The 25,557-nt window shown below is 40.0% G+C and overlaps 1 protein-coding gene across 2 annotated transcripts in view; it reads left to right on the forward strand.

Annotated features, from left to right (window-relative positions):
- The first annotated feature begins 3,713 nt into the window (after positions 1-3,713).
- The window catches only part of IYD (iodotyrosine deiodinase), a 54,371-nt gene continuing 32,527 nt past the window's right edge, over positions 3,714-25,557 (forward strand). The window contains exons 1-5 of one of the 2 annotated variants that reach the window (XM_051811244.1): positions 3,722-4,014; positions 10,557-10,751; positions 12,752-12,911; positions 14,125-14,281; positions 15,962-25,238. In XM_051811244.1, the coding sequence (XP_051667204.1) occupies positions 3,834-4,014; positions 10,557-10,751; positions 12,752-12,911; positions 14,125-14,281; positions 15,962-16,144 (876 nt within the window). In that variant the 5' untranslated portion in view covers positions 3,722-3,833 and the 3' untranslated portion in view covers positions 16,145-25,238. Of the gene's footprint in view, positions 4,015-10,556; positions 10,752-12,751; positions 12,912-14,124; positions 14,282-15,961; positions 25,239-25,557 lie in introns of those variants that run through there. The other variant, XM_051811245.1, reaches the window with a different exon arrangement.

A 25,557-nucleotide genomic window follows, 5' to 3' on the forward strand; every position in this document is an offset into this window, starting at 1 on the left:
CCAACCCTTAATCCACTACTGCTGTGGTTACTAGACCATGGCACTAAGTGCCACATTCAGTCTTACCTTAAAAACCTCCATGGATGGAGAATCCACCACTTCCCTGGGCAGCCCATTCCAATGCCTGATTACCCTCTCTGTAAAGAATTTCTTCTTAATATCCAACCTAAACCTCCCCTGGCAGAGCTTAGGACCATGCCCTCTTGTCTTACTGATAGTTGCCTGGGAGAAGAGACCAACCTCCACCTGGCTACAACCTCCTTTCAGGGAGTTGTAGAGAGTGATGAGGTCTCCCCTGAGCCTCCTCTTCTCCAGGCTAAACAACCCAAGCTCCCTCAGCCTCTCCTCACAGGACTGGTGCTCGAGTCCCTTCACCAGCCTCATTGCTCTTCTCTGGACCTGCTCCAGCACCTCAATATCCTTCCTGAACTGAGGGGACCAGAACTGGACACAGCACTCCAGGTGAGGCCTCACCAGCGCTGAGTACAGGGGAAGAATCACTGCCTTGGTCCTGTTGGCCACACTGTTCCTGTTCCAGGCCAGGATGCCATTGGCCTTCTTGGCCACCTGGGCACACTGCTGGCTCATGTTCAGCTTCCTGTCAATCCAAACTTCCAGGTCCCTTTCTGCCTGGCTGCTCTCCAGCCACTCTGTCCCCAGCCTGTAGCTCTGCAGGGGGTTGTTGTGGCCACAGTTCAGGAGCCGGCACTTGGCCTTGTTGAATCTCATCCCGTTGGAATCAGCCCAACTCTTCAGTCTGTCCAGGTCCCTCTGCAGAGCCCTCCTGCCTTCCAGCTGATCAACACTCCCCCTCAGCTTAGTGTCATCTGCAAATTTGCTAGTGGTGGACTCAATCACCTCATCTAAATCATCAATAAAGATATTAAATAGAACTGGGCCCAACACTGGTTCCTGGGGGACACCACCAGTGACCAGCCGCCAACTGGATGCAGCCCCATTCACCACCACTCTCTGGGCCTGGCCATCAGCCAGTTCCTAACCCAGCACAGGGTGCCCCTGTCCAAGCCATAGGCTGCCAGCTTTTTCAGGAGTATGCTATGGGAGACGGTGTCAAAGGCTTTGCTGAAGTCCAGGTAGACCACATCCACAGCCTTCCCCTCATCCACCAGGTGGGTCACCTGATGATAAAAGGAGATCACCATTGTAGATTTTGTTTAAGTTAATACCAAAGGGACTTACATTTAGCTTTCTTTCTTTCCCTGTTCTACAAGAGAAAAAATAATATTACCTTTAAGGAAGTCACAGGTATTTCAGAGGAGGGAGTGATTACAAAGTTCCCAGCATTCCAAATAGAGGTAGTTATTCTAAATAACATCATTCAGCCTTCTATATTGCTGTTCTCTCTTTCAGCACAGACTTTTCTCTCCACAGGATGGAATCTCAGCTGCAAAACATCCAGATCCTACTTTATGTGTATGTGAATATTTAAGGTTAATATATTCCATGTGGGAGAAATAGTCAGCACCATTCAGACCACATTCCCTTTTCCTTTCTTGCTACAGAGTGGGCTGTTGAAAATGTGCCTTATGAAATTGCCGGTTCCTTCTCTAGTTGCATGAATGAATTCATTGTTTCTAATTAGAATAAGGTGAAGTACTTCTCCCCATGACTGGATGTCCAGAAGGCAGGACAAACGAGTTTAAATAACTACTCTAAATCAAAGATAGAGAGGATAAATTTCCATCTGTTTTTTTCCCCACATGATAATTTTTGTCCTTTCTGTCCCTGTACAGTGTATGTGTTTTGGGGCTTTTTATACGTGCAGCCCAGTATCAATGACTCAAGCAGATGTCCTACGTCACAAATTGACTGGAGAGCAGGAAAGACAAGACTCATGGCTTCAGTTTTCAAGCAAGTCGTCCTCTTAGCCAGAGGTAGGTGGCAGTTTGTTGCCAACTTTACTGGATTAGATTAGAAACCTAAGCACAACTTTTGTATGTCCTCTTTATTTCATCTCTGATGGACTTGGGTGAACACTTGGCTGGTCCTGGGGCTGCCCTTCTTAGACAGATCCCCCTACATTGCCTGGAAGGACTAGTACCTGCAGGGACTGGGGGCCTGTGTGTTGGAGTATGTTGCACTACAACAGCAGTAACACATTTATTCTGTTTTTGAGCTGGGCAGCTGAGAAAGCCCAGCCTGGGTACAAGTTGTGAGGTAGTTTCATTTTGCCTCTAAGTATGTCTGCACACTGTGTGCACAGCTGAGCAATTTTCTTCGCCTTGCCCTTTTAATAAAAGGAGCATGACCGGACTGTTAGCCAGACTATCACTGTGTGTGGCCAACTGGCATGGCCACACATTCCTCTTCCTTTGCAGCAACTTGGTCATTAATCTATGCTTCCCAACACACAGACCAATCTTCAAGGCAGCTGGCAGTATCTGCTGAAGCACTGGAAGATAGGGAGCCTTTGGACTGACAATGTCAAATGGGACCAGTAAGGGTGTGCCCAGTGCTGCAAAAACAGCAGACTGAGAGATGTGAGTAGTGGGGTATGAACTGAGAACCTGTCAGGATGAAACCTGTGCATACCCCAACTTCTCTTTCCCCTGTGTGTCCTGGTTTTCACATTGAGGAAACCGGGAATGCTTTAGGTTTGACCTGCAATGCCCCCTGCAGGTGCCTGTTGCAGTGCGAGATGTGCCAGGGCTCTGGGGCTCACCATCTCATGGAATGGTTACAGCCAAGACTCCTCCCTCTTATCTCGGGTAGGCTTATTCAAAACGCAGATTAATTTGCCATGGATTGGCATGGGATTAACTTGCTAGGACTTCAGAACTGACCTCCTATAGCATGGGATAAGGCTTGGCAGGGCTGGTGCTTAGCTGATGCTAAAAAGGGCTGATGGGCACTGGTGACTGCATGCAGCCAGTACCCCTTTACCCTCCTCTCCAGCACACTCTTCAGCACCTACTGACATCTGACATTTCATTATCCAGCATATCCCAACAGTCCCAGATAAAGACATCAATTCCATGCTGCTGTGTTGATTCAATTCCCAAGCAGCTGGTTGAAGTAAAAAATGGGTTAAGCATTTAGACATTGACCATTATTGTATTAAACCAGGATCATATTGATTTTTAATCTTTGATAAGAATTTTATAAAATTCACTATGGCCCTCAAATATTTTTTACTTTGATTCCCTGTATTCTTCGTTTTAGTTCCCCCAGAATATCCAGCACGAATACAGAGTTCTGTGAATCATCTCATTCATACTTTACACGGAGGTAATGCTGCCACTGTTCTTTGACCTGTTTACATAGCCAAAGGTGGTGCTGCAAGCTGGTATTCAATTGGTAATATTCTGATTTCCCAGGACACATGTAATACAACTAATTTTATGAATTAAAAATTGAAGAGATGCCATCAGTTTTTAAAAGTCATATTCCCACTTGGCTCTTCTCATAATCACTGTTACAAGAAAGATTACTGGGATGAGTATAGCAATAAAAATAAGAGGGGGGTTTTGAAAGGTGTTGGACTTTTTAAATTTATTTTGCACTGGACAGCATTTATGTGTTTGTATATGGTCAGTGCCTCTGCATGCTTTTTATAAACTGCTTCTCCCCAGAAAATATATAAACCTGTGTCTGGAGTTTGTTTAATGGCATGAGCTGTTTATTAACAGCAGGAGCACATTGCAGATAAGATTGTGGGGGAGGTGACTGAAAAGTAGAAGCAGGATATGATCGAGGACTGAACCTTGGGTCCACCCCTTTTTGCTTACTGTCGTTCTGCTCTTTCCTCTTCAACCCTTCCTTTTCGTGAGAAACTACTGAACTTGGAATAAAGGCTCCATATTTCCATAGTCATGGCACTCTTTTCTTCCCTCACCCCAGTCTTTATAGCCATTATATGTGTTTTGATTGGGGTAATAATAAAGAAAACTAATGGAGAGAAGGAAAAACGTGACATTAAAAGCAAGCTTACATCTCGCCCGTGGGTGGATGAAGATTTAAAGGATGGTACTGACCATACCTTAGACGAAGAAGGTAAGAAAAATCTTATCCATCTGAACACTTCATTGTTTGAATTTTATCTGCTGACATGAATAAAGGAGATGTAATCCTCTGGACTTCTCCACAGTGACAGCAATGTATAATGCTATTCTGCTGCTGTGCCCTGAGCTTGTCAGCTCCCAGGAAGGAGGCAGTCCTCATGTCATGTCACTGTTGGTGTAAACCTCTAATTCCTCCAGATCCAGGTCAGAGAGCAAAAAGAAAACACATTTTCAAAGACCCCTGTCTGTTCCTCTGAACAGCAGATCTCAAACCTATGAGGAACTTTATGGGCAACGTAAGGAAAGAAAGGAGATCCTGCTAAAGTCCCCCCAACCTCGTCCCAGGTCTTATAAGTGTGAGCAAAGGGAAGACCTGAGCAGACAGTTTATATCTGCAAGCTGATTTTGTAGACATCTCATCTCACTTTACCACCCAGTGCTACATATTTGGTCTCAACACCCCTAAAAAGTTGGAAATGGTTTTAAGTCCTCCATTTGTGGCTTCTGAGAATGTCCCTGAGAGCTTTAGCTGAAACTAGAACCATTTGAAAGCTATTGATCAAATATTCAAGAACAGAATGTGGTGATGCTGCTAATCTGTTCACTCAACTGCCTATTTGAACCTATACAGAATGACTCTTATTTTCAGTAGCTGTTTCTGATGCACATCTTGGACAAAAGTCTAAACACTGTATGTACCCTTCCTTCTTCTTGCTTCCTGACTATCCTCCATAAACTGCCTTTATTTCCTTGTGAAATAAAAATCTACAGAGTTCTATTCCTATGAAGCTTCTAAAGTTGTAGTTAATACAGCTCTCTTTTTTTTTTTCCTTTTCCTGAAGCTGGCTTCAAAGGCTTTTTGTGGGGATTCTTTTTTTTGGTCCCATAATTACACATTCCCTGACTCCACTTCTAGAAATCTTGAAACATATTGTTCTTCTGTACATATACTTATTTCTAAGATCCATTATTTCTCTTCTTTTCTCAGTGTTCAGTGTACTTTGAGTTAGTGTTTTGTATCAGTTTCCAGAAACAGTTGATACCTGGAACATTTTAAACCATGTTGACTAATTCCCAAATACGTAAAGTTTCTTTAAAAATTACTTCATATGTTGTATCCTCCTTTTTTCAATGCAAAATAGATTCTGCATAAAATTATCGCATAATCCCTTTGTCACTGATGGCTTGCTAGTTCAGTTAAATTACTGCAAATTAAAATTCCTGAAGGTAGTTCAAGTGATAATTTATGAATTATCATCCCGGACTATGCTTGCTTCTATCAGTTTAAAAATTTAGATCCTCTAAATAAGCAAACCTATTAGTTCTTAACAAGGAACCTCACTGCCACAGCTCCATATATAAAGTCATTCATTTATGTGCTAGTTGCTTACCATTTTATTCAGGTGCTAAATTCAAAATTGTATTAGTTTAAAATTCCTTGCAAAAAAATTGACAGGTAGACATATTGGTGCTGTTGCTAAAAGATTTATTTATTTTTAAATAAAACCTTTCTCAAGTTACCATGTCATCCAGTGTTAAAATCGGTTTTCTTGCTATTTTGCTTTTAATAATAAATAATTATCTTTCCCTTAATGGTATGTCTTTTATCTCTAGAAAAATTAAAATAATTTCATCATGCTCTGGGAAGTTTTTCTTTAGCAGGGAAAAGTCCATCTTAAGTGAGAAGAGTAGCAATGAGAAGTAGAAGAGCTGGTAAGGATCTTTTGCTAAGTAGAGATCAAAATGTATTCCCCTTGTTAAAATTTAACACTTGTCAGTGTTAAAATTTTCACTGACTGTACTAGATGCTGAAATGGAAACATGAACGTAAACACAGATTTTATAATAGTAAAGAATATTTTACGTGCTGTGTAAATTCTGTTACTTAATGTATCTTATGGAAACAAGCTCATTTCTATTTAAATGTTTCAAACTGGCTTGTATTTAAAGATAAAGTTCCTCTGAAGAAAATTGGAGTTAGGTGAGATGAAACATTCCTAAGGACTTGTCTAAAGCTAGAATCTAGGGCTGCCCTAGGTGAACAAGCTGAATTTTCAACAGACTCCGGAACGAGAAGGGATAGCTTAAGATCAAGTTGTTTGATTTGTGTCCATTACCAAAACAAGGTCTATTTGCCAAGCATGTGAAGTACTCTGTAAGAAAAGCACTGACTTTATTTGTAGATATCATGAACCTTCACTGAAGTGGCACCGTCAGGGATGTTTGACCTGAGAGGGCCATACCTTTGAGTAGCAGAGCATTTAGTGTAATTAGCTGAACTGCTTGGGCAGACTCAGTAGGGTCACTTATTGGTAATGAAGGGTAGAAGTGCTCTGGAGCTTGTGTATGTTCTGCTTTCAGTAGCTGAAGAGATGAGTGTTTCTTGGAGCAGATAAAAACCCAGTCCTTCACTAGGTGCAAAGCACTCAGTCCATTTGTTTAATGCTTTAACTGGCAGCACTGCAGCTTTGTTTACATGCCTATCTGTCCTGTAACTTTCCCCTTCGTTTATAAGATCCAGAACAAGCGATTGTTATGCTGTGGATTGGCAAGAATGGTCTGTGTATGTATATGTCTGACTGTGTCTTGCACTAGGCCATTGCACTATCAATTAGATACAGATGAAAAAGATGTTTCTTCAGCCTTGCCTTGAACAATGAGTCATGAGGACTTTCTAATAGTAGTGGGCATCTTGTCCCAAAGTGGTGGTACCTCATCTCCCACTGATTCAGATTTACACAATTAGATCTGGACTACTGAAAACCATGTCCAGTCTTAATGCATATCAATCATTTTCTTGATCATAAATTCAGATCTGTACAACTGATGGATAAAGTAAAGACCCAGTTTAAAGTGGTGTGGAAGATGTGGTTGAATTATATTTGTATCCTTGTTATTCCGGGGATAAATTGCACAGATTAACAACAAAGATATTTTATTACTATATATTTAATTGTGGGGACATTGGCAATACACTCTACTTAAAGAATACAAAGCAATGTAGGAAGTTCCAAATATTCCATTTCTTCTCAGAGACAACTGTTCATTGCTTGTCATACTTTTTGTAATAGACCTCTTCCACTTAAAAGCATTTATCTTCTCCCCAATTTCAAAGACTTCCCATATCTTAATAACGCTACTGACATGAATGAGGCAGTAGCAATTTAGTTTTCCATTTCAATAACAGTTCATGTTTTGTGTCATTTAGGAACACGGGACTCAGATGTACATGATGCATTACTGTGTTTATCTTCCTACTGCTGCAGACAAATCCAGCCTTGTCATCAGCAGAATGAACATGAAAACTGGCCATTCATGACCCTATTTCTTTAACCTTGCTGGAAGATTGGTCCAGAACTCCATGCTATAGGTTAAAAATCCTTCTCTGCCTGCCTGTCTGCCCAAACTTATTTAATACTACTGTATACCCATTTTTCCTGTTCCTTCCTCTTCATATTTTAAAGGATACTCTTCCAGCCCTGGTATATATCCTCCTGTGGCTTATAGATAGCAATCAGATCACCTCTTAGCTTTCCATTTACTGGGCAAAACAGCAAGTCTTCTCTTTACAAAACAGCCACTCCACTTCTCTGAAGATCTTAAAAACCTTCTGTAACTATATTCCAGTTTGAGGTAATTTTCACAATATTTTGATTCTGGCTTCTTTCTTCCAGGGTCTACCTCTCCACTTGCTACTTCTTTTGCTTAAGATCTATAACCAACTCTTGGGGTTTCCAGGATCAGCCTGCTAGGCACTATTTATAACCCACTAGTAAGGCAATCCATCTCTTTTAGTTCTCTTTTAGCCACACACTCAGTTCAAGATTGGATTCACTACTGGGATTCCTGTAGTGGCAGATTTTGTACAGTCTGCCATTAATCAAGCAAAAAACAACAGGGTCAGTTACCCAGAATTTTATATCCAAAGATCTGAAAGCTTTCTTTGCATTTATTTAATTGTTTTCCTATGCATCCTCTTTACACTGGAAAAGGGATTTGCAAAGGAATTTAATGCTTAGGAAGCAATTCCTTAGAGAAGAAACTGAAAGAGCTTGTTTGGAAAGCAAACACATTCCTCTAGACTGAAGTTTCTCAAGGATCAGTTTCAGGACATTTGTTAATATTATCTAATGGTCTTTGCATAAACCAAGGAGGACACATGAAATTTCCTAATGACATACAAGTGGAAGCCAATAATACAGGAAAGTGTCAGTGTAGGTAAAATAAGTGGCCAAAGGAAGTGAAATGACAAGTCATTGTTCTCAGTGTGAGCTTATGTTACCAGGAACTCATGGTAAGATTTTTTGCTACAAAATGAGGCAAAATTTATTATACGGTTTGTAGGCTGATTATAACCTCCCATATGAACTGCTGGGAAGATCACAGTCATCTTCCTAAAATGTATCCTGAGAGAAATTTCTGATAGAGTTAGAGAAATAGTACTTCTAAAACGAGATTTCGTTAAAATGAGATTCATGGGATGCCTGAGCCAAAACCATTTCAGATTTTCATAAAAGGCAGGAAGCCTGAAGACTACTGTAAATGTACAATGGAATCGATGGCAATCTTGAGAATGTGGGTAACAAGGTAATAGACTTACCAGCAGGATGTCTGTTGTCCATCAAGTCATGGAATACACAGAGATGTAAACAAGACACTTGTAGTATTATATAATGTGACCATATGAATAGGAGTATGTCTAAACACAGCAATTAAAGATATAGAGAGCATGCACTGAACAGATGGTGCTGATAATGATTTTATCTTAGCATATGGATAATGTTAACTGCTAAGAATGAATGGTAGACACATGGTAGAGGAGAATAAATACTAGATGAATTTATTAAAAAAAAAATTGCCAGGAGAGTTTTGATTTTGTGTGTCAGTTCCCTCAATCCTGGGTTCTTCTTCTCCCTCTGCCAGTATTCCCAGTTGGAGGGTATAAAGGTTTTTCATTCTCACTATTTGCCTCACCTTTTTTCCATATTCAAAATCTTTGAAAGTACATTTCTTTTTTCGCCTTATTATTAAGTTGAGGCATCTTGACCAAACAGCAATTGGACTTTTTTTCTTCTCTTCTTCTTTCATGTGAAAAAAAAACTCCCCACCACAAAATGAGCACACATTCATCACTACTTTCCTAAGTGTAAACCACAAAGGGAACATTAGGAAGAGGTACCTTTTTACTTTTCAGCTTGAGTGTACAAGATGGTCACAAAAATAATTTTTACAGTAGGTCGCTGCAAAAATAATTTTTACAGCAGGTCACTGCTTCGCATTAACGTGGAGCCAGGTCCTTGCAGACTGTGACCAAGAGTGCTCAACAGAGGCATGAAATGCTAAACAAAGAGAATTCTTTGGGTATGCAAAATGAAATGTGTGTTGTTTGGGGACCAGAATAATTCTGTCCAGATTCAATGTATGAAACTGGATTTATTTCACCCTCTTGCACATGCTGAGATACACTTGTGAATATTTCACTGCTGTTTATAAAATGAACAAAAATTCAGCCTGGTCTCTAAGGCAACTTCATACTACTAAAACACAGAAATAATTGCTGTTTGAATTTGCACTGGAAATTGCTATGATTCTGGAATAATAGCCTAATGGTGACTGAAAAAGAACCGGAATATTTTTCCTGACTCAGCTCTCTGTTGCAAATTGTTCAATACTATCGACTAGTCAAAATGCAGTATTTAAATGGCTTTAACTTTCACATCATAGCTGCAAAAAATGCTATCTCTGCTGATTCTAGGAATAAAGGGCAGAAAGAGATCTCAGAGACAACAGAAGATTCATTTTGTGATATAAAAAACCCCAGAGAGACAGATTTCAGTGAAACGGGGAACCATTTAGAGTTCTTAATTTAAAGATAAGAAACACAATATCCTATATTTGATATATTGTTATTCTAAGTATAGATGCCTGTCATCCATTTTGTCTTATGCTGGAAGTGTTAGGAAACCAAAGAGCTTAACCACAAAGTCACATTTCTGCAGAGCTAAGACTTGCAGTGCTTTGGCTATGAAACATGAATATTGAAGAAGTTGACATTCAGCTCTTCAGAGGAGATTTTTCACATAATGGTAGTTAAGCTCTCTCCTTAACTTCAGTAATTTGACTTTTTTTTTTCTTATTAGACTGCTCAAGAAGGAACATACATATTCAGTTACTTGATGAGAAAAGTGGGCTGAAGGCCTAGCCAGTTTTTCACTGCTGTTTCAACTTGTAACCCATTTTTGCAGGCAGGCTTGCAGGCTGAAGCAGAGACGGCAATGACTTCTTTGTGGATCACACTTGCAACAGCCAATCAGGACCCTCGTGCCTCTTGGTATTTAAATAAGATGTTTATTCAGCAGCTGGAGCTAGGGATCAACGAGTTGTGTCAACTGGAACCTCAGACTTTGCCTTAGGAGTGATGTAGAAGTAAAGTGTACACCAATGCAGGACAAAGTGCGTTCCAGCAGTGAATGCCAAGGATATCAACAGCATTCTCCAGCAAAAAAATCCCTAACCACTTGTGTTTTCTTGCAGAGGTTGATGAAGAGTGGCAAGGACTTGAAGAAAATGTTGCCCATGTCCCCTTCACTGCGGAGCGCTACTCTGAGGCTGAAATGATTAAAAGGTCACAGACATTTTACGAGCTTCTAAATAAGAGGCGATCTGTCAGGTTTCTTAGTGATGAGCCGGTCCCCAGGGAGGTTATCGATAATGTCATCAGAACAGCAGGTATGGTACTGAGTGGTTCAAGGTCTGAAAAAAAACAAAAAAAGGATCACCATTGTTGTTCAACTGTGTAACTGTGAAAAGGTGGTGTGGAAAAGCCAACAAAATTGGCATTTTTCTTATGGTTGTACCAGATTCACCTGTAACCGGATTGAATTAGCACCCATTGATTCATCAGAAATTACTCAGTTTGAACAACAAACAATATGTTGGGGAATTGTTTGGAGCATTCCCAATTCCTTTGTATTTGCAGTTCACCCATAAGGGAAGAAGAGCATTTCAACAGCATGAAGCAAAATACTTAATTTTCAACCTTTAAAAGATGTTATTTAAAATAAAATTTGTGTGTGGTTTAGTGAGACATCTTTCAAATAGAAATATTAAAGTGTTTTCTCTTAAAAATGTCAAACCGTGTGTACTTTGCATGCTTTAAAATGCAATGCATTAAAATATCCAGTGTGTGTTTTGATGTTTGGGTTCCCCCCACAAACATAGTGATGAAATTTTCTTAGGCAAGCAAAATATTTCAGGTGATATAAATGGTTAGGGTTTATTATAGAAAAAGAATTTCTGTCTAGAACAAAAAACCTTTTCCAGTCCTTCTGACATCAGTCCAGATCCTCGTTGCATATGACTGGAGTGTTATGATGAGGACCCTGATCAAGGTTATTTGGTGGAATGTCAGAAATTGATTATTTTGTTGTTGAGAATTTATGCGTTTCAAATCGTTACTGTCACATCCTGGCCTAATCTCATCTCTGCTTTAGTAACATTGACTTCAGCCAGAAGTGGTTTTGACCCTCATTATTTCTCTTATTCTATGAGCCAGCTGCTCCTGCTATAGAAAATATTCCAGGCTGCCTTAGAAAACAGCTCAGTGGCCCTTAGCAGGATTAATAATATAAAGATTCTCAACATTTGAGGTGCATTGTTTTCCCTTTAAAAACTGTAAGCAGCTTTGCTACTGCACTGTAACGAGCCTCTGTCTCCCTCTAATTAACTAGAAGTCATTAAAACACTGAGCATGTTTTGGCAAAAGCAGCAAAGCGAACAAGCCTGGCGTGCAGATGAAGTACTTAGTAATCCTGAAAGCTTTGGGCTGTGTAGAGAAAAAGAAAACAAAATGAAGCATAAATGTCATCAGTTTTTACCCAAGTCTGAGGAGAGGCAAGGTTCACAATATAAAAACATTTTAATATATAAAGATAGTTCGAGCTGCTTATTCAGTGTTTCTCAAGCTAAAATCAGTCCTTAGGTGAGCAACTATTGTATGTGTTTAAGATCTTCAAATAGTTTTAAATGTGTATGAGGGATCAGAGAGATCTAAGCAGTCTTTTTAACCCATATATATGTGAATCTGGGCAGATAACTGTATCCTTCAGCTTCTGGTTTTTAACCTCTAGGCAGTTAAAATATTCTCCTATGGTGGTGGTGGGTGAGCAAGTACAGACTTTCTATGTGCACACCTACATACACCAGCAGCCTTTGGGACAAAAAACTCAAAGCTGTATGCTATATGGCAGATGTCTTTGTTGTGCAGCTCCTTATCTTAGTCAGTCAGTGACAGGTTCCTGCGGGTGGTCACTCAGCCTTGTTTCCCTGAAAGCCATTAGTTTTGCCCTTTAACTAAAATCAGGTCTCAGAGTTGGCTGCATATTCAGACAGTGCATTGCTTTCCGTATAATTACTGTGGGCATGTGTTGCACCATGTTACCGTTTCATCATAAGAACCAAAAGGAACTTTTAGAAATCCTTAACTTACCCTTCCTGTAAGATTGCTGTATGAAAGGACTAATCTCTGTCCTTGAATGGGACTTCTCATTCTTTAAGAAATAAATGAACAGGATTGTCTGCCAGAACTTGCCTCAGTCCTTTTCCTCCCATCTCATTCAGTTGCTTTCCCGTCACTCTTGGTCAGCCTGAAAGCTCACAAGGAATAGCTGAAACCTCTTACTGCCCACCCTCCTTCCTGGGTTTTCATCTTTCCCTGTTTTTGTATGAAGGTACTTCACCTAGTGGAGCACACACTGAGCCCTGGACCTTTGTGGTAGTGCAAGATCCATATTTAAAACGTAAGATTCGTGAAATTGTAGAAGAAGAAGAGGAAATCAACTACAAAAAAAGGATGGGAGACAGATGGGTTAATGACCTGAAAAGATTCAGGTATGAAAAGTCAATTGGCTAAGGAGTTTGAAAGGAGATATGTTTTAGTCTAGGAAAGACTTATGTCATTTTCAATTTCTTCTTCCCTCTCATTTTTAATATATTTCTAAGATTCACACTTGGAAAGAAAAACTTATAAATATGCATAGAATCGTGTCTTGGTGGCTGGTTCATAAAATTGCTTCCAGCAAAAGGTTTTATATGCTCTCCATCTTGAAAGTTTTCCAAGCATTTGGCTCCATCATTATTTTTTCCTGTGTAACCTCTGTTGCTGAAACTCTTGTCCCAGATTTTTCCTGTTGTTTGCCAAGCAGTGGAGCTCCCAGAGTCATTGGAAGCTTTGCTACTGACTGAGGTAGCCCCAAGGCTTGACCCTATCCAAGTGTTGAATTATACAATATTTAATTGTTCCAAATGCCCTCCGAAGTCTGACTGACTTGCTTAACTTCTCGCAATGGGAAGATATTTACTGAGTCTTGGCTTGTCAAATGAAACATATGCACAAAGCTTTGTAGGGTTTATTTGCCCTACCTATTTCATAATGTTATTTTACATGTGCTTAGGTGCCATGCAAATTTATGTGCTATGCAAACAACTAAACCCCAGTATTTTTTATATTTTGAGTGCAAATAGTAGAAAGTGCACATTTTCTTCTCTAAATTCTACATCATAATTAATATATTTAAATTGATATTTAAAAAGTTGGGAGCCAAATGAATTCTAACAGGGCTGAAATACTCAGAACCAAAGTAACATTTTTTTTTGCCATGAGAATACATTTAGGTTTAGATCACAGACAAAGAAGTTTTGAACATTTTTGCCAGCAGTTTTCCCTGCAATCACAAAAAAGTTGGCACTGCTAGTAATAAGCAAATCTGTAAAATTCCAGGAATTAAATAATCTCACAGGCAAATGCCCATGAGGCCAGTCATAGATAAGAGGTAGCTTATTTGTATGCAATTCTACTCTTCAGAGTGAGCACATCAACTCCTCAGCCAAATCTGTTAAAATTGAGAACTCTATTCAAGCTTTTTTTTTTCCAAAAATGTTTCTATTTAAGCTGATAATACTTAATCCTTTGCAGTAAATGTTCTAAGCTTTAGTCTGCTGCTATAATCGTCATGTACCTTTAGTGCCCCTCTGCAGACAGTAAATGTGGCTTATGGGAAAGTGAAAAGGTTGCAAAATAAATGTCTTAAACATTCTTTTGCAGAACAAACTGGATCAAAGAGTACTTGGACACTGCTCCATATCTGATCCTCATTTTCAAGCAGGTATATGGGCGGCTTCCAAATGGCAAGAAGAAGACGCATTACTATAATGAAATCAGTGTTTCTATTGCCTGTGGTATCCTGCTTGCTGCACTGCAGGTATGTTGACAGAACCAACACACTAGGAGTCAATTTATTAGCTTGGACTACATACCAAGACTATTCTGCCCAAATGAGAGTGGAACCCAATTTAAATTTTAACATTATCAGTCCTCTGGAATACTCCAATTCCTGGCAATATGTCTTAGTTTTGAGTTTTAAAGTTATTCCATATAGATCTATATCTGAGAAGGTAATTCCTGTCATCAGTACTGATTAATAAGAAGAAAAATGTAATGTAGCTTCCAGGGTTGTCACTCTTTTCTAGGCACAGACTTCAGCTCCTGTGGTTTCTGCCTTATGCTAACAGGGCTGACAGGCTCTGCAAACTACCCACAAGCATGGCTGTGTGGTGCCACACTGGCCCCTTTTTTTCAGTAATCCCTAAAAAACAGCCTGACACCAAAACACTTTTAGTACACAATGCTGGAAAAAATAAAAAACTAGGGACATACTCCACAGAACAGGCTGTACTATTTCAATCAGGCTTTCGAAGGCATTTCTAAAAGTGAACTGATTTCTAAAGCTCAGCATGTTTGACACCAGCCAGTTAGATTTTCTCAGTGGTTTCTCAGTGCTCAGTTCTGCTTCTTGTATCTGATGTACTCACACAAGTGTTTAAATAGCAAAGCTATTCTGATAGTTAACTTGGCCTGTCAGCAGGATAACAGTAAGGTGCCACCTCTTATATTAGGCCAATTTCCTACCAGGCACTGCCATTTCTCCTCCATTCTGTTTTGAATGACACTTCCTTTCGTGCATTGCTGCTTCTCAGGCGCCATTTAGCATCACCACTATTAGCTCTTCTCCTCTTGAAAAGATCCTAGAGATTACGAAACATGAGAGGTGCATTGCCTGAGCACCTTTCTCTGGCTGACTTTTATATCTCAAAGACTCAAAATTCTCACATTACATATACAGAGAGACTGAAATCCACATATGCAGTTGTCAGGAAGCGAGTCAGCTATGTGCTTATACCTTGGATGATGTCAGCTCTTTATTGTTTGTCAGATTTTTTTGGTCTTTTGTGAGATTTTGTATGAGAGGAGGACTGATATATAGACCTACTTTGCGGTTCTGATATAAGTTGTAACAATGGCCATTGTGAGAGACAGAAACAGACTCCTGTAGCAACTTTTGACACAGTGCCTGTGCCCCCTTTCCCTGTAGGGAGCAAATGTTCACAAAGCTGTAACGCATCTTCCTGTCAGCTCTGTGGAGGCAAGAACTGAAACATTTCTCTGTGCAAGCCAGGTCATAGAATCAGAATAGTTTGGGTTAGAAGAGAGGTTTACAGGTCACCTAGTCCAATCCCCAACTCCATGGGATGAAATTCCAGTAATATCCCCACAACTGCCTCTCAATTTCAGTGTAACCCTGGGTCCCCCTCTACGTGGAGCATTGTGGGCAGGCTCCAGCTGTATGGCAGGCAGACTTGGCAGGTAGAATGTGCCTTTGCTGTGGTCGAGAAAAACTACACTTTTCCATAAGCAAAGTAGGCTTCTTTTATGGTACCATTAAGGCTGTTAGTAAATCACATGTTCTAAAGACTGCAACAGGATCTAACGGAGCAGCATTTCTGGGCTAGTCAATAGGACAATACAGGTCTGGTGGGAACAACTGCTACACACACAGAGCACAGACCTCTGTCTCACTCTACTGCTGTCTGTCTTGCTGCAGAATGCAGGTCTGTACACGGTGACCTCCACACCCCTCAACTGTGGCCCCCAGCTCCGGGTGCTGCTCCGGCGCCCAGCAAATGAGAAGCTACTCTTGTTGCTCCCCGTTGGCTATCCCAAGAAAGATGCTACTGTGCCTGCACTGACCAGAAAGCCGCTGGAAGACATCATGGTGGTCATGTGAGCCCAGTGCCAGGAGGAAGGAGTGCATCCCTGCTGACAGCTAGGAAGCAGCAGCCTGATGAAGTTGTCATTGCTGTTTCTTTGCATCATCCCCCTATGTCACTGTTGCTCTCTGGCAGTTTGCATCTGTATTTCTTTTAGTGCTACTAACAGCAGTGAGCAATCAAGCGCTGTGCATTTGACAGGTGCTGTTACTTATGAAACCAGGCAGTTGTTCCAGGGAACAATGGCATTTAAATGACCTTCATCACTTGATTTTTCTCATGCATTGGGGGGACAAATCTTTCCTTGAACGGGAATATATATTCTTCTTATACTTTTCTGATTGCCATTACATAGTTATTTTAAGAATTTTAATGAAGGTTGTATTAAAAGATATAAAAAGGTCAGGCTCAGCTGTCTCGATCACTGTTTAAATGCCCCTTCCCCCTCTGTGTAGAAGGATGCTATTTTTCTCTTATATGATAGGATCTCCCCACTTGGTTGATCTCAAATACCTTGTCTATACCAGGCTTTCTTAAACTATGGCTGCTACGAGTGTCTTAGACTGGGGAAAATGTAGTAGGAAAAAGTCATCCAAGTAATTTCCTTGTTACCATTTATTTATACATGTTCCAGGCCCAGTTAGATCATGTGGTAGCTATCAACCATGCCCCCTGTATTTGCTGCTTCCACTGGAAGCAGCCCAGAGGGAACTACTGTTCTGGTTATCCTGTTTATTATACCTACAACTATACCAGGCTAACACCCTGAAATTTAAACTGCTTTACAGACCCTGACACGTGAGAGGCGCTTTCATGTCACACCAAATCAGGCATAGTCAGGGATATTGCTTCCCACAAAAGCAATGTTCCTTACTAAAAGCGAGATGTGAGGGGCGCCAGTGGGAGCTGCTCCCTGGAAGCGCTGGTGCTGCCGATCCCTGTGCGGGCAGAGCCCCCTCGTGGGGCCGCAGGTACCGCCGGCGCTGGGAACAGCGCAACGTGAAAACACTGGGAGAGAGCCATCCTTCCTGCAGGTCTCTGTTCTGTGAAACACTTTCCCACCCTGATCTCTGCTGCAGGCAAATTCAGCCAAACTGGCTTCAGCCCTCCTTGGGCGTTGGTCGAGATGACCCGCTGCTCCTTGTCTGAAGTCTAACCTGTGCTAGAGGAAGGTGTCCCTGCCCACAGCAGGTGGATTTGAGCTAGATGATCTTTCAGGTTCCTTCCAACCCAAACCATTCTATGATTCTGTAATTCCATAAGTCAATCCCATTTATTATCACCCGTTGTCAGCCTAGCAAGTGGATAATGTGGATAATGTTTTACAGAGGTACAGATTTTAGCCATACCAATGCCTCAGTCACCCAGTGGGAAAAATTATTTTACTCTTAAGCAGACCATTTTGCTGGTATTTAGCAGGCATGCCTAAATGTGTTCACCTATTGTACTAATCTTGTTTCACATCCTCAGTGATAAAGCTATGGCAGGAAGCTCTTAATGCAAGCCTAATCTAAAATGAGCTCTTATAACTAATATAAAATAAAATAAGGAAGTCCTGTGTCTACACACTTGCAAGGTCTAAAAGGTAGTCAGGGAGAGAGGGATGGACTGAACCAAGCCAAAGCTGACCAGCTACAGGTGCCTGGTTATCAGGAATACACTTTAAAGTCACTGTTGCAAGTTTTCCTTCTGTGCAGATGCTGCTCTGCCACATCAGGCCCCTTCACAAGTAGTTTTTACCTGCTGTAAAAATTATGTTTGTTTTAATGCAGAGTTCACATCAATAGAGGGAGGATGAATCTCTGTCCTGTTGCAACCTCTCCTATAGCTACAGAAAAAAACTGCTGCTTCCTGGTCTCAGCCTGCGAAACACTCAGAGAAGCTTTACCAAATGAATTCAGTTTCAAACAGCAGAATCTTGCATATATAAGACTATTTCTAGTATGATTTCATAATTAAAAACCAAAGAACTAAACCAGTTTAAAAATACACAGAAAATTGTCACAATAACAAGCATTGGTATATACCACTTATACTTCTTTGCGCCAAAGAAGATTAACGGTGTTTTTTTCCCCTGTGTTGATTCTGGAAACTAATATACACGTAGTAGTTGAAAAACTCAAGCCCTCACACCCTCACACCTACTAAGTCAAAAAGATTCTTCTTAGATCATGAAATGTAAGTAAAATAAGCTTCTTTTCTTTTTTTTTCCCTTTCCACACAAATGCTTATTCAATCAGAAATTCTTCAGTAGTATTACAGCTGCTGGTGATATTGCAGAGTTTCTTGTAAATCATGCTAGTGTTCCTGTAGTGACAAGCCTACTTAGAATTGCAAGCATTCTCTAATAAGTGCACTGTCTTTACTTAAATCACAATTGAATAATAATAAATTTTGCCTTTCCATACAGCACATTATTAAAAAAAAAGGTTAGCATTTAAATTGTTTTACACTTAATAAGCAATACCTCTATGGTATTTGTTCAATTTCAAGGTAAAAAAATGTTTTTCTGCTGTCTTATTGGAGTTTCCCATATTTCAACTTGTGTCGGTTGCCTCTTGGCCTGCTGCTATGCATCTGCAAGAGAAGTCTGGCTTCATCTTCTCTGCATCTTCCAATCAGGCAGCTGCAGACAGCAATCAGGTTTCCCCATTTATGGGATCTTTCTTCCTTGAACTGTGTGGACAAATTTGTGTGCATTCAAGGATTCTCACTGTCTGAAGTTTGTCAGACAAACAGGCTTGAAGTCAGGTACAACACAGTGGGTTACATCACAGCCCAAATGATTAAAGGAATAAGTATCACATGTTGTTGGAGCCATGGCAAACTGCCCATCTCCTCCCTCTCCATGGATGACTAAACTGGCATTGGTTAAATACAGAGCTGTAAGCTGTTGCAGTTCACCTGGCACCTCATTAGCAATCCAGCTGGCCATGAAGTGTGGCAAGAAAGCATTACCCCTGGGTAAGAACCTAGTCCACCATCTTCTGTTCCAGACAGGTGAGCCTGAACCCAAATGACTCTGCTTGAAAATAAATATTTTTTTAATCTTAGTGATTCAAAGGTCTGAGGAAACTGTTACACTGGTATATATGCTATCTCCTTCATAGCTTAGAACTCACCTATGTGACTGAGTGCAAGATTCCCATAAACTAGCTGGGCTGTAGTAACCATCTAAGTGAACAGCTCTCTGCTTGAAGAAAATAGCAGGTCGTCAGCATTTAGCTTCTTTGCAAACAGTTTAAAGCTAAGTGTTGCTATCTTACATTTGATGGAAATAACTGCCCAAGAACAGCTACTGAGCTGGTCTGAGCTGGTGCACAGGGAGGTCCTGGAATTTACCAGCTGTGTATTTGAGCATGGGTAGAGCCTTCCCCAAATCTTCGTTCGCGAAGCCTAGCCATGATGATGATGATTTGAGCATTTCTTACCATATAAAATTACACTAGTACAATAGAAGTAAAGCACCTTTTAGGTGCAAGGAAGTACTAACATGGTGCTCTGTAGCCCAGATGAACAGAAGCATGCAAGCCCCAAACTCAGGTTGTGGTTTTGCTTTGATTAAGTTGCAGCACTTCAAAGATATTTAAGCAAGTAGATGTGCAGTCAGCATCTGATTGATTTATTTCTTTAATTGCTACATAAACTTGGGCCCATGAAAAATGAATCCTGAGAAATAATCCAGCTTGCACTCCGAGGCAGGATCACTTGTATTTGAATGCCAGGTACTGACAGAACATGAATTCACAGCACTAATCCACTGCTCCCAGCAAAACACTTGAAAGAAATAAAAACTCAAAAGCTAATTCTGCCAGCACATACAAGTCCTAAGAAGTTTTTGTTTCCAGAAGGGCTCAGCCTTGGCTTCTTGTTGCTGTCACTGATGAGACCTCCATGGAGATCATTAGGAAGAGGTTGGCTGCTGTATTTTTTTGAAGATTTCCACCCACCTGAGCTTAGCCAAAGAACAAACTGCAAAAGTAGAACAGATTCATGACTCAGAACTCTCAAGGCATTTAATTATTGTTTTGGCTAGCACTACCAATATCAGACATCTATGAGAGCCCAGTCTTTGCCCATATAGACAGAACTCTTCTATGCTTGTGGATTGTAAATAATGAGAACACTTAAAGGCATGAAAGCTGGGCAACAAGATCCATTCAAATTTAAGATGGAGGAGAGTTCTTGAAGCTTGAATCAGTGCAGCAGCAAGTTACCGGTTAAATAGCACATGCTGTTACAGGTTTTGTGTGTTTAATCACTGTTAACCTTAGCTACAAGATTGGAACTGAGTTGAACTAGTTCTGGAAGAAACAACGAAGGCAGTCCAAGACTCTGGTGACACAGTCTAAGGCACAGGAAAAAAATACTGATCAGCGAAATGAGTAATGACCAAAACCTCAAGGCATGAGTTACCAAGTTTTTCAAGACATAGCATTAAGAGAGGTTGTGTTTGAAGGATTTTTAAGAGGTAAACTATGAAGCTTGGAGTTTTTTATGAGGAGCTATCCTGTGCCTGAGGGTAAATTCTTGTCTATTACTAAAGATCTTGTCATTGAGATCACAAGTGACTCGGCTTGAAAGGGTGAGACCAGAGTTGGACAGTTTTGCCCTACAATGTGATAGTGTTTGTGAAGTTATCATGAGGAACACCTCTTGCAAATACTAAGTTTAGAGTGTGTACATTGGGAGTCAGATAGTGACAAGCACAGCTGTGGAGACCCACAACAGTCACAGATATGCTTCAAAGAGAGGATCTGCTATAACAGACTGACTTTTTTTTGCATTGGATATGCAGCAGAGACACTGGTCTGTAGATTATGCACTGGATTTTAATGAAGTTTTTGTGTTATTGTTTTTGTAGTGCAAATTTTCGAAATATCAGAGGGCTTTTAGCATCTTCAAACTATTCCTTTAGCTCACTCATAGGATGGTAATTATTCATTCAGCCTGCAGAATTCTCTGTGCAACCAATGCCAAGGTACCACTTAGATAAAGAGAAATATGTTCTCTAGCAGCTTACTGTGAAAGACATGTCTAAGCAAGTAGTACTACCAGGTGGAAGGGGCAACAAGGACCTCCTGGGTTTGCCTTCCTGGAATAAATAAATATGAGATGTGATGTAAGTCACTCTTTTTTCAGTCTGAAGATCTCAGGCTGCTTTCAATAACAGTGTAACCTTTGTGTAGCAGTAAACTTGTTTGTTGGGCTTTATGACAGGAAAAAAGAAACAGAGGAAGACAAGCCACAACTACTATGCAATGCATAAGGAGTCAAAGAGCTGAAAAGAAAAAAAAGCTTTCCTATGCTGGCCAGTATGTTTGTTCCTGTTTGTAAGCTGGAATGCATAAAATTTAGAGCTTACCAAATTTCAGGATATTATATGACTCTTGAAAAATCTGTATCACTCCTGGAATTACGTGTAAAAGCTACTAATGAGTGATGACTTAGCTGCTGCCAAGCGGGACAGTTGTGGCACCACTCCTCTTTGGTATAGGGCCTTTTATTATTCAGAATACTTCTTAGACTTAATACAATACAGCATCTCATTCTCTAATTTTGGTCTCTATTTCCCTTTTTGCTGGAAAATGAAGACAGAGCACATGAAGGGAGAAGAATAATTTTAAATTCAGTGAAACATTCATCAAAGCAAAAAGGTGGTATAATCAATAAGCAGAGTTCTGGACAGTTATATGTAGCTTTATAGATTTAAATTTTAAATAATCACGTATTTTACACAGTTTTGCAAAATGGTATAAAGTAAGAGCACCATCGACTTTAAACCAGGGTGAATTATCAGTAAACTTTAGTAGTAGCTGGTCCTGAAAGAGAAGAAAAACAAACTTCAAAATTACTAATTTAAACATTAATAAATAGACTATCTATTTAGCAATCAAAAGCCACTGGAAATACTGACTCATTTTGATTAATTTTCAAAAAGCATGAAAAGAATTGTGATTATTTCCTTTCACTGCTTCGGAGACCAAAGCAGCATATGCAAGTGTAATCACTTGAAAGAGAATTAGGATCTGTTTCATGCTGAACTGTATTTCAGATTGTCCTTGAAATGAGAAATTGTATTTCCAAGCTGTCTACTAGCCAGGATGTCAAGGCGACAACTGGTCATCTATATGTGGGATTCCAGATTGTGTTTCAGCTTGAGGATATGTTATGTATTGAACAGGGTCTGGTAGCTCATTTCTGTGGCTCAGTGAAGTCTGAGACAAACGTGATGCACAAACTTTAAATACATTATGCCTTGCATGTCTCAGTTTGCTACAATAGCATCATAAATCAGAGGTGATCAATGGATGGTACCAGATGGAGATTTCTTGTTGTGACCACTAACTCTGGCTGTGCAAGTACATGTAGATGTGCATGCATAAATGGTGTATCTATACATATAAAGTACAGGTGAATAATGTGGCACAGCAGAATTGTTTTCACCTCAAGTGGTTGCAGTTTTGTCACTTTCCCAGGAAGGAAATCTTAGGCAAAAACCAAACATTGCTGGTTTTGGAAAATAGCAAATTAAGTCTAGGAAAAAAGCTATAAGACCAGAAGGACTCTTAAAAAGTATCTTGCATCTTACCAGAAAGTAGGAATGTTTTATACAGGATAACCTTTAAGTACTGCTTCCTCCTTCTACATGGTACAACTTGAGTGCAGTCATGATGCTGTTTGTTGTTTATCCATTTTCTCATGTTCTTGACCTCAATTTCTTTTCTGTCCTTCATTTCACATCTGTCACATTTGCTATAGATACTTTTTGAGATTTGAATATGGTTTTCCTTTAGTAGAAACACAAAAAGTAGCATTATATACAAACCAAATGATACTGAACATCTCATGAGTTTGACTACTTCAGGGTTTTGGAAGCTCTAAGGCTACTTGTACTCTGTTTACAGTAACTGGATTTCTTCAACTTAGCATCCCAGAATGAGAACTTGATCAAGTTGGATCTATGTTGTTTGTATGCTCACAGGTCTGATTTCTCCCTGCCTAAACATTGTATTGTCTCGTTACTGACTAGATTCAGAACAAAAGCTGACATGTAAGAAATATGGGTAGGTGTTTTGATTCTAACCTTCAAGGTGGCATCTCTCTATATAGCTGCTGTTCTGTAATATCAAATAATACCTGATGGGGAGTTTACTGCAAAGAGGACCAGAGCTATAGCATGATTCTTAGGTTTTGTGTTTGGGTTCTGGATACAGATCTCAGCCCTTTTGCATTACACAGGGTAACACTTTATGCGTTACCAACTTTCACTATGCAGCAGTCTGCTGTGTGTAGAAATATCATCTTTTCCAAGCTATGGTCAGCCCACAGAGGTAAATGGCTTGACCTTTTCATACTTAATGGCACTAAGGAGGGTTTTAGGAAGGATGCTGGAGGGGCATCTTGGGAAATGAAGTCCCGAAGTACTCTCTTGTACATGGGTGGTGAGATACCCATGGTGATTGGTCAAGGGAGTCACGTGTAGCTTTGAGGTGCATATAAAAGGTGATGTCTCATTTGAATAAAGGGATTTGGTTGCTGAACCTTCAGCCAAGCTGGGTTCGTATGGGTTTATTTATTTATTGCATTAATAAGCCATAATATATTGACTCCATTAGCAAAGCTGGTAAGTTGAGAGTTTCCCACATGTAACTTATTTCTGTTTAAAGGTTGCGAAAATTTACATTTGAAGTACACATGCAGAAACATTTGACAGAAAAAAGCATGGGTACTATGCAAAATGTGTTGGGCTGGCAGAAGAGCCAGGAAAACAGTAAGCACAGGTCAGTAGCAAGATCTTAACTTTTGTGTGCTTATTTCTACTGTGATTTTTCTCTCTATGTGGGTGCAGCACCTGAATTCCATTAGATATGTAACAAAAAGTGATTCTCACTCCCAAGTTTGTGTTTTCCTTTTAGCTGGATTTGTTATATTATCTGTTTATAATTTGATGACAAAACACAAGTAGAAGTATGAATCAGCTAATAAACAAAGGTTAGAGCAAACTGCTGTCAACTGTTGTCTATTTTAACTGCCACTGGAATTACAGCTAATTAATGCTGTAATTAGCTAGCACAGTACTCACTCCATATGAGACTGCAGTGTTATAAAGTTGGGTAGACCCAGAATACAGAGCAATGCAGCCTGACTTCTAACAAACTTACACAGAACAAATGTTTTGTAGGAGAAGACTGCACGTTCACCTGCAGAATCAAATATAGCAGATTTGCAACCAGGTCTGGATCAGAAATTTCCTCAGAATTCATCTGCTTTTCATGGTGTACTGATGTCAGCTGTCTGTGGACTTCCAGTTTTTGGTTTTTCATCTCACTGGAGGGACAGGGTAGAGTGGACTAAATGTGACTGATTTTTGAAAATCCACATGGAGAGTAGCCATGAATGGTGGAAGGTCCTCTGCACAAATGCCTGTTATCTGTGGAATGTTCTTTAGAGCATGACGGTCCCTCTTGACTGAAGGCTGTTTTTTTTTCACCTGTACAATCATGCAGCAGACCTCTCTCGTGGAGGAACGTTTTTCCTTTCTGCCCCTTTGATCTAGTAGAGCAGTCCTCCTGTAAGCAGCTGAATGGGGAAATACGATTTTCTGCATGGATTATTCAGAGTGAACTGATGTAATAGGAGGCAGTCTTGCTTGCAGACCAGTATCCTTGCCCAGAATTAAAATACCTTGTGTAAGAAAAAAGTAAATAGTGTTTTAAATAATCTTTCTTTTCTTCAGATGTTTTAAGAACTGCATACCTAACCTGGCACTCGTGTTCTGCTCTCTAAGGGCTGGATACATAAATGCAATTCCGTTGTTTAGCTTCTCAGATTATTCATACGAATGAGCTTTCCCTTGACCTTTTGTACATACAATCATCTCTTTTTATCCAGCTGCTTCTAATTGGCAAGAAAATACATTAAGTGCTCCACCACGTTTGCTGATTTTCTCTGACTACCAGTAGATGGCACGAGAATATCATGTAGGAACAGAGGACCTTAGCTAGGAAATGAGTTGGCTCCTATTATCCCCTTGCTCCTGTTAGCTTTAACCGTAGTCTGTTACCCAAACCACAGATCTAGGAATATGCATCTGCAAAGTTTTATCTGTGATCAAAAAAGGACTGCACAGAAAGTAAAAATTTTTCATGTACTCAAATGGCTTAAGAGTTGACTATAAAGGCAAAGGGCCAGACTCACTTATCCAAGTTCTGAGAGGCTTAGGTAGGTGGGATTTTTTTTTCACTGTAAAAAGGACCCAATTTTATCTAGTCACATATTGTCATATACTTTTCAATGATATAGACACAAAATTTCACGTTAGTCATCCAGCAGGCTGTCATGTTCTCAGGTGTCTTTAAGTAAGAAAATGGTCACAGCCATTTCCTTTCACTGAATTAATTCCCCATGTATTTCCCTTTCTCTCTTG

The sequence above is a fragment of the Manacus candei genome, unplaced genomic scaffold (assembly GCF_025592945.1).
Source record: "Manacus candei isolate 608988 ecotype Guabito, Panama unplaced genomic scaffold, ASM2559294v1 h1tg000081l, whole genome shotgun sequence".
Classification (NCBI taxonomy): domain Eukaryota; kingdom Metazoa; phylum Chordata; class Aves; order Passeriformes; family Pipridae; genus Manacus; species Manacus candei.